We start from the raw sequence: 12,678 nt of genomic DNA on the forward strand, positions 1-12,678 counted from the left end.
CAATGATACATTACCCTTTTTTTTTTTTTTTTTTTTTTTTTTTTAATAAAATTCAATTATACTAATCGGAGAAGAATTTAAAGTAAATTAAACAAAAAGACGGGAATGTTAGGCTTGGTACGAAAGTATCACGATCGAGAGAATACTTCGTCATCGATGGTCAAATATCTTTTTTTTTTTACGAACAGAAGAGATTAACATGAATAGAGATGGTAATGTTTAACAATGGAAACAATATATTATCTTCTACAACCAAGACTCTCTCTCTCTCTCTCTCTCTTTCGGGACATATATTCGAGGTTTGGTAATCTTGTGTGGCTCTCGCAATACACGTAGTCATGTATATACGATGTATATATACATTTGTATATATTTCTTCCTCATACATATATTTCTCCTCTTTGAAATTGTACGTTTATTTTACACGTGGAATCAATATAATTAATAATAATATGAATAATAATAATAATAACAATAATTATAAGAATAATAATGTACATACTTTCACCGTTGTTGTTCACATAATCATGACGGTAATCAGAATCATGCGTGTAATGATCATAATTATGACGTGTAATTAGTAGCAGGTCTGCCAAGTGAGGAACTGCCGTCGAAAAATTTGATTCGCTTTGATTTGATACAAATATGCATCCGGGTTGATTTAAGACGCGACATAGCGGATTTATGTCGTCCATTTATTTATTACGCAGAAGGTCACACACGTTAACAACTGTCTGCCATGATGCCCATGATCACTCGACAAAACAGCACATGCAATAACGATGACAATAATAATTCGGGTAATAATAATTAGAAAAATAATAATGATGAATTCGAATAACTATCCTTCCCCTCTTCGATCTCCTCTTTCTCCTGCTTTCTCTCTCTCTCGTTTTCTCTCTCTATACACAAGTGCACAATTATTTACATAATCAATATAATGACAAAGTCTAAGGTGCCTCTTGAGCGCATTTTAAAACTTGGATTCGTCTGGAAATATAACATCCAGAATCATTTGGCACATCTCAGTTTTCTTGCGTCCTTTCGCATGCGGTCTGATACTTGGCGCGATATTGAACCGTCATGCATCGATTGGCTCTTAGAAGATCGATTTTAAATAGCTAAAAATTGAAATAACGATTTTTTATTTTTCACCGAAGACACATCTCTCTACGTCGCGCGTTCACTTTTACAACTTGTTTCACATTGAATTTAGTGTATCTATCTTTTTTTTCTCGCTGGATCGACTAACATTACGGCTGATCTAATCACGACACAGTAGCCCACAATCTCTATACGAACTGACGACACATCATTGCCGAGTTTACCGGAGCTCTTTAGGGTCATCGAAGAAAAGAAAAGAAAAGAAAAATACAGAAATGTTATCTTTCGATACACAATTATTGCTGACGCAAGAATACCTGTAAGACACACACCGCGCACTTGCATTTATCGAATAATTTTCAACCAAAAACCACAATGATTTATTTCTTTCGCTCTCGCGCTCGCTCTCTCTAATACACATTTTTTCCTTTCTATTTCGCATCGATCCCTATTTCGTAGCGATACAATGATACACAGATAAACACCGTTTATTCTATTCGATCGCGTCGCGTAATAATCGCTCCCTGTAAAAAAACACTCAGGAGAAACAATCGTTTTATGCGAAATTTCCAAAAGCTTCGAGCCTAAGTCTATTGCGTTTAACGAATCTACGAGTTCGAAACACGAGTTTCTGCTCTCTAAACAAACATTGTCTAGGGCGAACGGTAAAACGTTAGCGAGTTTTCGCCTTCTTCGAGATCGCAGACGTTTCCTCTTGCGTTCGAGGAAACGCTCTGTGTATCGTTATGTTTGTGGGATCGTCGTTTTTGAAATTCCTTTTTTGTTCCTTTATAACAGATTCCGCCTGGTTAGAATAGCGGAATTGCCAAAAATTTCTAACTCAAGTTTCACGTGAAAAAAAAAAACAATGCGACTCTCTATGATCGTACGCGAAAGTTCGATATATGTCGCGTGATGTATGATTGATTCGCGATAACGTAAAGTAAAATTAATTATAATGCGCAGATTTCGTAATGTAACATCTGCACGTGCTACGCTGAGTCTTTTAAAAAATTTGGATCGAAGCTCCGGTTTCCACTTATCAAAATTTATCAAAACGTATTGTGCACGGATCATAGAAAATTACATGGTATTTTCACGAGTCCCTCCCCCAAGTTAGAAATTTTTTACTTTTAGGAAACATCAGGTCAGGTACATTTCCTCACGTACAACGGGCTAATATGTAGAAAGAGCAAAACGCTCGGCAGATGTGCTTTGGCGCACCGAGATGATACTTTTTGTATATTCGCGCATCTATATAATAATGTTAATCGCATGTCAGTCATGAGAATATAACCGTAAATACCTCGAACTCGACGTACAAACGTATTTCAGTCGAGATTACTTGCCAAAGTAATCTCACTAAAGTAATGAGACACGAAAAGTAGGCTAAACTGCAGCAACTCTGTTGGAAATTTAAGCGTAACTTAAATTTAAATTTTTTTGGCCGATTATCGTCCGCTATTTGATTATATATTCACTCAAATTCGAAACATCGTTGATGCAACCGAGCCTCGTCCGTCTCATCACGGTGATATATCCCAGACAGCCAGGTCTGTCAAAAGCAGATCTTGTAAAGTATCTGCTACAAAGTTTGTCGGCAGAAAAACTACAGATTTGATGCCTGTTCTGATATATCACATAATGTTGACAGAGCGCCAACAGAAGTATAACAGAATCAGACAGCAGATTGGTGGCAGAAATCGAGCAGATCCTGCTAGAACTGTTGATCGGCTCTGCGCGATTTCTGCTGCCTATCTGCTCACATTGCCTGTCGGTAGGCTCTTCTCTTTTTTCCCTTCGAAGATTGCTTCCGTCGATTCTCCATCATTTTCATGGCACCAAAGTACAACACACGCGGAAGACTCTGTCAGGGTACTTGCGATACAATAACCGGGGAAGATTTAAGATTTGCGTAAGAAACATAAAACTATGTAACAGGCACCTGTAGAAGAACCAGTTTTCCGAATTTCTATCAGACTTACATTGAAGTCTTGCTTGGAAAATTGCGTGAAAGCACTTGTCTTGCAAACAGATACCGCAATACTGGCCTCCGATCGCCATCCTCACCACCGAGACACGTACAGAAACCCTCGTCTTAAGCGCGGCGATTAAGACCGCTTAAGTTACTGAACCCAAGACGCAGGCACCCACTGAGGTTCCCTCTCGAGTGAATTGATTTCCGTGAGAAGCTGGTTATACGCCCGATCCGTATCGTTGTTGAGGATAAGCATGTCGAACAGATGGCCATACTTATCCTCCATCTCACGGGCTTTCTCGATTATGTCCTTCAACTCCTCTTCCTTGAAGCTCTCGTTGTTCTTGATCCTCTTCTGCCTCAGCTTTTCGAGGCTCGGAGGCGCGATAAACACAACGTACGGCTTCAGATCCGAATTTCGCAGAATCTTCAGGCTCTGGGGATGCAGGTTTAAGACACAGATTTTCCCGGAATTAACCACTGTCCTGATGGCCTCCACGGACGTGCCGTAATACGCTTTTTCGTACTCGCCGTGCTCGACGAACTTCCGACAGAGAATATCAGACTCGAACTGAGCACGAGAAATAAAGTGGTAGTCTTGTCCATCGACCTCGGAGTCTTTTTTCGGACGACTTGTATCTGAAAAAAAGGATACATTCATTTAGAGCTTAAGCTGTTTCTCTTTATTAAAAAATGATGAAACAGTAAGTATACACAGTAGACCGATAAAGAACACTTACGAGGAATCGCTGCGGCAAAACGTTCGCTGTCCTGCATCAATCTCTGCCTGAGTTCGTGTCGTCCAATGTTAGGTGGTCCGATGAGTACAATTGGCCTCTTGTGATTTGCACGAGGATAGTATAAGGCGACTTCCTCGTACGTCAGCACTTCCTCGCTGTCGTAATCTGCAAGAAAACGTTACGTTTAAGAATAGGCTCTAGCAATTTGTAATTGACATTAATGCCCGTTTTCACCAACGTCGTTTAACTTTAACCTTAGTTTAACTCATTTCTATCAGAAAAAGACAAGGAGTGAGTTAAACTGAGGTTACAGTTAAACGACGTTGGTGAAAACGGGCATTAGTCAGTCAGTCTAGGCTTTACATACCGTCTATGGCAGTTGTCGCGTAAAGTGGATACCCATCGTCATTGAAGTTTGCGCCGAACTTGTTTCGTTTTTTCTTCTTTGGATTTTTTCTCGCACACAATAGTGTGCTAGACTTTTTCGAGCCTCGCACCGTCGACTTGTCGCCGGCTATCGTTTGTTTCATGGATTCTCGCCTGCAGATAAAACGGAAATGTATAATGCATTTTGATCGAAATGCGATGATCAGATACTGGCTATATTCCTCGATTATAGTGAACTCACTGATGTTGAAACGCTCTACTGGGTATCAGACCAGCTAGTGTCTGGTCCTCTTCGCCTTCTCGATATGCTTGCCACCAGTTAGGATCCTCTTGGGAAATTACGTGAAGTACATCGCCCTTTTGAAAACTCACGCCCAATTCTCTGCACGGTATGTACGGGTCTTCCTCAGGATCGTAATCGAAATGCGCTCGTATATGTATCTAGATGGAAACGGTAAAAGCTTTATGGTTACAAATGTTACGTTATATCTGCGTTATAGCCGCGCAATAAAGCCGGAACAGCTGTTTTCTATTAGTGTCGATCTATAGACAAATTCCGTAGCTTGCGAGTATATATGTGACATTCGCTTTTGTACGTTCGCGTGCGTTAGCTCAGCCAATACAGGTGCGCTGAACAAACTTTAATTAAGCGGACGACAGAATGACTTAAATGTAATGAATGATATTGATTTTCCCGAACTACAGACATTGAAATCATGAAAATGTCAGTTGTATCTTGGAAGTTGAAGGACAAATGTATTCTGTCTGACATTTGTCCTTCCACTTCCAACGGCATCGCCGTATAATATTAGTTGTTCTAGTTTCAAGATCCACGGATACGGCGGTCCACATTTCTAATACGAGGATGTGCTAAATATATCAGGGTATGTGCTGTATATGGCGATACCTGTGTCGTGTCTTCTCTCCTTAAATTATTTCTGTAGTTCGTCGGAGCCGGAAGTACCAAGAACGTGAGACTACCCTGCATGCCAGCGAGAATGTCGCAGACCTCATTGACGTTCTTGCCGCGCATTTCTACTCCGTTTACTTCGAGAACCTCGTCGCCCTCGTGCAGGAGTCCCGACTTATCCGCCGCACCACCGCGAACGACACGTCCTTAAAAGACATATTAATTTTAGCGTTATATTTCTTGAAATTGAACGATCAAGTCACACGTTAAATATGCAGTAAACCGTCTGGTATATTTTTAGCAGAGATAAAAGATACAATAATTGGATGTAACAATTGCACGTAAATGTATGATTACCTATGATCACCGCATCTCCTTCGTTTCTGACAGTAGCACCCAGAGGTTCGTTGGTTTTCTCAATTCGGATGATTTTAATGTTATCTTCCACTCGGGAATCTTTCCAACTGGACGTCGGGCTGGGCGGGCCGCTGGGTGGCGAGGACGACGGGCTCTGCTTTCTTTTTAAGCCTTCCACGTATGAGAGGATAGAGTCGTGCGCTAGAAGCAGAGCTTCCATGTCGTAACTTGTTAGATAACTCGTTAACTCCTCTATAGCTATTGTTTCTGCTCCGCCGACACCTGTTGCGGTCGACGACGATTGCCATTTTTCAAGGATATCCACGCACTGGAACATCACGCCAAGACATCAGAATTATGATATATGCAGATTGAGGCAAATAAATAATAACAATGTATTTAATACGTAAGCACTTCGCGAGATATGTTAAACAAGTGATTTAAAAAATGTGATATCATGGATATAGTTTTTGAGCCATACATTCTGTGCTTTTTGAAACTCATTCGAACGAGGTTATCTATAATTTAATTAAACGTTGCATAAAAATGACAAAAAATCAGCACCGATATCAAAATATTTGAGGGAAAAATTAATGAGCTCTTCCATTATTTTAATTAAATTAAATACACAAAATCACATACACCATCTAACTTCACGACTGGAAAGAATCTTTTAATTAAATAATAACAAAAAATTCATAGAGCGATAGTGCGAGCACACACGCATGAATATAATATTACAGACCCCCTCTTTTATTATATAAATTAATATCAATTTTACGTACGTCTCGCGCTAAACTCGAAGCGTCATCGGCATGATGTTTAAAAATCTTGTTCGACCTCAGGTGATTGTGTAAAGTGTGACGAGCCACCAGGGCGGACACAATAGAATTCCGCACCAAAAGTGTCCGGAGTGCCTCGAACTCGGCTTCAACAGCTGAACCCGAAATATCGGGAGCATTGAGCTGCAGACTCTCCAGCGCAGCAACAATCTCGCCGTACGCTGAAATATGAAAGGTATACTTGTTAGAAACTTCCTCGCGGAATCCCGTGCCGCGGCACCCGCTGTTTATTTACACTACGCAAGCAGGTTGTAAGGGAAGGGCGAGGAAACTATATTTAGTAGCATCCAATTTTCAGCAACTTTCAGAATTCTTTAAATACTCTCACGGTCGTAAGTTCGCGAAATTAGAAAAAGCCATTTAATGTAAACGAGACCCAATAGATGCTAAAATGCTCTTAAAACGAGAGAAAACGTAATACGAAATTGAAAAAGCTTAAATGTTAACGCAGACCTGCGAGAATGTGTTTGGAAAAGAGAAATTGCTTACTGGGAGGCCTGGGGGGCTTCTCCACTTCTTGGACTGCATTAGGAATGGCGTGCGTGACTCGACTGACGCCGGTGGTCACCTCGTCCTGTGCGTAAGCGAGATTTTCTTGACCACTGAGGCTCGTCGCGTGGCTCTCCAAAGCTTGGAGCTTTTTAGAGCCACGGAGAGAACGACTGAGCATTTCCTGCCTCTCCTCCTCATCCTTACGTTTTCGTAACTGCTCCTGTAAGTGCAACATAACTGGTAAGCTATCCATTTCTTTTTACGAGACATAAAAATGTTCATAGAAATTCAAATCTCACGGTATATAGAACAGAATTCTTCGCGTGTATTTTGAAGATCGTTCAAGATGCCGAAATTCTATTCGACGGTTTAAATATATGACACATTTCTTCACAAAATATATCACATATTTTTTCAAAAGATTAAATACATCTCTACTTAAATGTATCTTAGATGCAGTAGCAAACACAAATAAAAAGAGATACAAAAAGAGCTACGAAAAGAAAATTTTTATCGGATTAAATTTAGCGTGTTTTTTTTTTTTTTTTAATAATCTACGTAATATTATCTACAGTTTACAGTATATATTATAAGAAATAATATTCAACAAATTTCGAAGAGATAAATATTTCAGCGTAAAATTGGTTAACTTCGTCTCACTTAAAGAAATCTTACCTTATTGAGAGTCGTTGCAACAATTATGGTGATTATGCAAGAGACTGCGAAATAATTGCTGTACATGCAGTTGTATGTAACGAATATCGCTAATACATACGGTTCGCTGCGAAATTTATAGGCCACTCAATGCGGTTGCAACTCGCGCAAAATAAGGAGTTCTTGAATAATATCAAAGCTCAAGGATCAATTGAATCTCTTTGCGAACGTATACTTGATACAATTATTTCGAGGTAGTTTATATTCAAAGGGGAACAAGGAGTATTTAATGTCAACTAAATCCGCTAATACATATCGATATACGTATCATATATTCTATATTACGGAGCTACAAATAACGTTTGCTTATATAAGTCGTGTTTTTAATCTACAGAATTTTAAAGAAATTTATTTTATGATAAAAATAATTATTTTAAGCAAAATCTGTCTCGATGAGAAAACCTCGGATTACTCCACACAAATCTCACGACTCAATATATTTATAAAACCGAATAACAGAATCTCTATTGTTTTTTAAGAGAGAGAGAATTATGTAATCGTATTAAATGAATATATTAATTAAACAGACAAAATAAAATAAGATCTTACGGTCCAATTAATTTCAAGCAAGCTCTTTATCGACGATAAGAGATTTTCTAAATCACGAGAGAGTGGTTCCCATCCCAAGTCTTTAAGAATTTCGAGCTGAATATTCACGTGTAGTAGAAAATTATATATATTTTATTACAAATGTGTATTTTTGATATGTACAACGATATATGTGTATATTTAACCAAGTCTGATTTGTAATATATGTATTTTTATGTTCTTGATAAATCAGTGACATTTACTTGCGATCAAGTTGCACCAATTAGTCATACTATCAACCGTGTTATTCCGCGATTCGTGATCTACGCCCACCGGTATCGGCTGATAAAGCGGTCAGCCGGTTGCGTTTTACCGTCGTAAAATTGCGATGCGATAAAGAATGTTTATCCGCAATGCCGCGGCAGCCGGCGGCGAAAGATACGACTCGTAATTTTCATTTACAATAACGAGCACCACGTTTTGCCGCGCGATATGTTACGCACAAGGATAGAAATATCTTAGCGAAGCCCTGTTTACGGCGACAGAGTGGACGTAGGGTTTCCTGTGGAACCCGAGCTTGCACTCCCCGCGCGCAACGCTTAGACATCACCAACGGCTAACGTGGAACACGTTAGAAGTGTCGTGTGTATGTGTCGACGTTAAAGAATAAAACTGATCATGACAATAAAATGGATTCCGGGAAAAAACCAGTGTTTTCAGTCGCTTATATAAGCTTGGACGATCTCTGAGCGACGGCGGTATACCTACAATCTGTTCCAACACGTGGATTTCATCTTGATAAGAATTAAATTATGGAACTTCGTAGATAGAATAATAAATAAAATTGAATTGAGGAAGGAAACTGTAATGCCTTATATTATACATGGACTCGCAATTAATAAGGATTCTTATCAAATAGCAACATACGGTAATCGAAATATCAAAATGTAAATTGAAAAAAAAAAAAAAAAAAAGTAAAATATAGATCGGGCGTTCGATACATTGCGGCTAATAAGTTTCATAAAAACGGGAAAGTAAAAAAAAGATGTATGTGTTGAATTTGGGGCACCTGCTGCGGTATATATCTCGAGATATTAGACCAGCGAACCGAATTGAAAGTCTGAAATGGATTCCCCCGTCTGCTTGAGGCAGATCAAGAAACTGAGGTCAGGAAAAAGGGAGCCGTACAATAAAAAAAAAAGAAGAAGATGAAGAAGAAGACGAAACAGAAAGAGAGAGCTGAATGCAGCAGGCCTGCGAGTCACCCTACGTCTACACCCTATCGAAAACTTCGTAACGCTACACTTCAGCGTGTAATCTTAGACTATTGCGGGGGTTTTTTACATTCCAGACCACACTTGACTTAAGGCAGGTAAGAGCGTGGCGTGAGGATTCCATAAGATAAATACACTCACGCGGCCCCGGCGACGACGCCAGTCGCGCAAGGGGGTTCTGGCATTTCTCACACTTACAGATACCGAGATTGTATGAATTTCAAGCGCGCCGCACTCGATCCACGAGCATATCCAGATCTCATCCACGATTTTTCACGATGGGTTTTCTCCCGATTTTTAACAGCTCGACGACGACGAGGTTCCACAGGAGCGAGAAATTATTCGGGCGAGATGAGGTCGAATGGAGCTTCACACGTTACGTATACTTTAATCTCGAAAAGGCAATTTTTTTCCCGCCGTGAGTTGTGACTTTTATCAACATCAGGCAAATCGGCGTTTCAGTGCCACGTGTGTTTCATGAACGCGCATTGAGCATAAAGAGGATTAAAAATTTTCCTCGTTGATCGACGCTCGTTTAATAATTTTCAAACGATCGTTACCGCGCGTCCCGTTAATAATGTGCCTAATTAATTTCCGCTCGTGCAAGGTCACGTCGCGACTCATTTATCAATCGAACCTCGAGTGCCTCTGGATGCGGGGAATTCGGAAACTGTGCCAGCGTCGCGCGCGGCGAAGAGTGCTTCGACAATAACCATTGTCATCGACTCGCAATTTCCTGCGCAAGCGGTCACGTGAGTAGCAAGTTGTACGTCCTCTTAAATAACGATCTGTCATTTACCGCCTTCGCATCGTTACGTAACCCGATCTACCCGTAGTCGCGCGCGTTATTCTCACGGTTAAAAGCTTCCCGCAAAATGCTTCTGCTTTTCCCGAAACGTGCCCATTAACGACTTAATCCGATCGCAGGGCAAAATCGTAAATTCCGACAAAAGCAAGAAGCGCGCAGTTTTATCGTCGTGACGAAACGCCGCGCGCCGTTCCGACGGAAGCCTCGTGCGCCAGTTTACGAGCCAGACCGGCGATATTACGCGGTCAACCAACCCTTCTTCAATATGCAAACATCTTGCCTCGCGCAAAGCTCCCTTTTTACAAGAATGTTTATTACGTCGAGCTAAACCGACGCGTTTCGCGGCAATTATCACGGTTGGACGTAATATAATTTGCGTAACGGCGAAATCAAATTTGTTCTCCTGGCAGATGCGACATCGGTATTAATAATGACAGAAAAAAAAAGCGAAGCGCCTTGCAGCGCTTATAGTTTTGCTTGCAGTTTTTTGGCAACTTGCGTATTTGCGAATGCTCGATTACGTCGGGTTGGTTCTCCCAACGGACGTGACTTCGAGTTTAACAATGACATTTCGAACGTGTATTAGGTACACATTTAGCTTGTTTTTTCTTTTCCACATACGTTCGATACTTACATTCCTTCACGTCCTCCGAAATTCGACGCAGGATTGGTGACGATCCGCGCTTCTTGAATGCTTATCATGCGTGCTTACGTGACTCGACACAATGCGAGTGCGAGAGAGAGAAAGAGAGTGTGTGTGTGTGTGTGTGTGTGTGTGTGTGTGTGTGTGTGTGTGTGTGTGCGCGCGCGCGCGCGCGCGCGCGCGCGCGCCGATATATCCTCGTCTCTTACCTGATATTTCCTGATAGAATGAAGCTGCTGTTGCGTCGGCTCGGCGTTGGCGTTATCACTCGTCTCGACATTATTGTTCTGCGTGGCGAGGCGCAGATTATCTTTCGGCGGTCTGGCAGGTGCCCTCTTCTGATCGCGAGGCGGGATGGCAGGCTTGACTCCATTGAGACCGGCCTAAAAATCCATTCCGAAACAGCTCGTATTAATGGTCCCAAGTGCCTGACGCCGCGCAAAACTACTTTGCCAAATTTCCCAACTCTCTTTCGTTTCACACTTCTTTCGGTTTTTTTTATCGTTACTTTTCAGACAAACTATTCGTACACTTCGGTCGAAGATGTTCTTCGTAGAACCGCGATTTTGCACGCGGCATGCGGAAGGACGAGAGGGAAGATAAAGAGAAAAAGCTGACGCAATAGATAAGCAAAAGAAAGAAAAGAGAGGGAAAAGCGAGATGCATACAGTAAAAGAAAGCATGTCGAAAGCAAGATTACGAAACAGAAGTAAAATGCCGACTCTTGAATGATGATCTTCTGTGATTCATCGATAATCGTATCGAAAATGTATCGCAACGTGGTTGATAACGATAACTATTTTTAGAGGCGTTGAATTTATATCAACCTTTGTTTATTAAAAACGACAAGAGAATCCGTGTCATTTAGAATCTCTGACTATGATTATTTCCTTTATGTTAATTAAGGTATGTAATTTATGATTACGAACATGTTTCCCAATCATTAAGCGACGAGCGTTTTACTTCGTAAGTTTCGTTGCGCAGCTTGTGGCTACTTTATCATGCTGTTGACGATCTCATGTTAGATATTCCACATTCCTCTACGCATGCTCCTCATGTTGCGTCTTTAATCGAACGGCAGTCTTTGCACATTTTATCTTTACAGTAATAGTACAATGAGTCTTAATAAATATTACACAAATTTAAAGATATTCAGATACATAAATTTGTGTCTTAAAGAATATTACACAAATTTCATGTCTTTATCTAATCAGCTAATTTAATCAAATGGGGTGACGCGTGACTCCGTACAATAGCGATCGGTCGATTAATGGTCGGCAGGTCTCAGTTTAATCCCTCTGTCATCCTGTATAAGTAGATGAAAAAAGTATTTGCACATCCAGTTTTCTTACAATAACTTCATTTCAATGAATAATACATAATTACGAATTGTGTCCATAAGTAATTTATTACATACAGTATATGTACCTAATAAGTTATTTATGAACACAATTCGTAATTATGTATTATTCCTTGAAATAAAGTTATTGTAAAAAAACTGGGTGTGCAAATACTTTTTTAATCCACTGTACATGCCTCGGTTTATAAAAGAGTTTTTAATTAATAGTGCGCTTCCTAGATTAGCAGCGGGTCTGGAAGTATCGAAAAAATTGTAAGCGCGACTGTAACAGTTCCCACGGTCACAACCCTGCCGTGCAGAAGGCAAGGAGAAACTACTGCTCTATGGTCTTCGAGAGTGTCTCCTTCATATAGACAGATCACGACTCTTAGCATCGAGGAATACGACTAGAATGATGAATTTAATCAAGTAATTCAAGAGGCAATCAACCGCAAAGTTACTTTGCAGGGCGTGCAAATTTCCAAAGTGCAAGGACGCCGTTCGAATTATTCGACGGGCGAAAGTTTCTAAACTCAGGCGAAGTCCATTGTAGTTTACCTGC

General features: G+C 40.5%; 1 protein-coding gene across 1 annotated transcript in view; it reads right to left on the reverse strand.

Moving 5' to 3' along the window:
- Positions 1 to 16: 16 nt before the first annotated feature.
- The window catches only part of LOC143893872 (uncharacterized), a 71,657-nt gene continuing 58,995 nt past the window's right edge, over positions 17 to 12,678 (reverse strand). Inside the window, exons 10-18 of the mRNA XM_077399686.1 lie at positions 10,987 to 11,160; positions 6,808 to 7,030; positions 6,262 to 6,479; positions 5,477 to 5,804; positions 5,117 to 5,325; positions 4,451 to 4,650; positions 4,190 to 4,362; positions 3,823 to 3,987; positions 17 to 3,721 (exon numbers count right to left, since the gene is read on the reverse strand). Of these exons, the coding sequence (XP_077255812.1) occupies positions 3,231 to 3,721; positions 3,823 to 3,987; positions 4,190 to 4,362; positions 4,451 to 4,650; positions 5,117 to 5,325; positions 5,477 to 5,804; positions 6,262 to 6,479; positions 6,808 to 7,030; positions 10,987 to 11,160 (2,181 nt within the window). The 3' untranslated portion in view covers positions 17 to 3,230. The remainder of the gene's footprint in view (positions 3,722 to 3,822; positions 3,988 to 4,189; positions 4,363 to 4,450; positions 4,651 to 5,116; positions 5,326 to 5,476; positions 5,805 to 6,261; positions 6,480 to 6,807; positions 7,031 to 10,986; positions 11,161 to 12,678) is intronic.

Source organism: Temnothorax americanus, unplaced genomic scaffold (assembly GCF_048541705.1).
Source record: "Temnothorax americanus isolate GAGA-0224 unplaced genomic scaffold, ASM4854170v1 Scaffold1, whole genome shotgun sequence".
Classification (NCBI taxonomy): domain Eukaryota; kingdom Metazoa; phylum Arthropoda; class Insecta; order Hymenoptera; family Formicidae; genus Temnothorax; species Temnothorax americanus.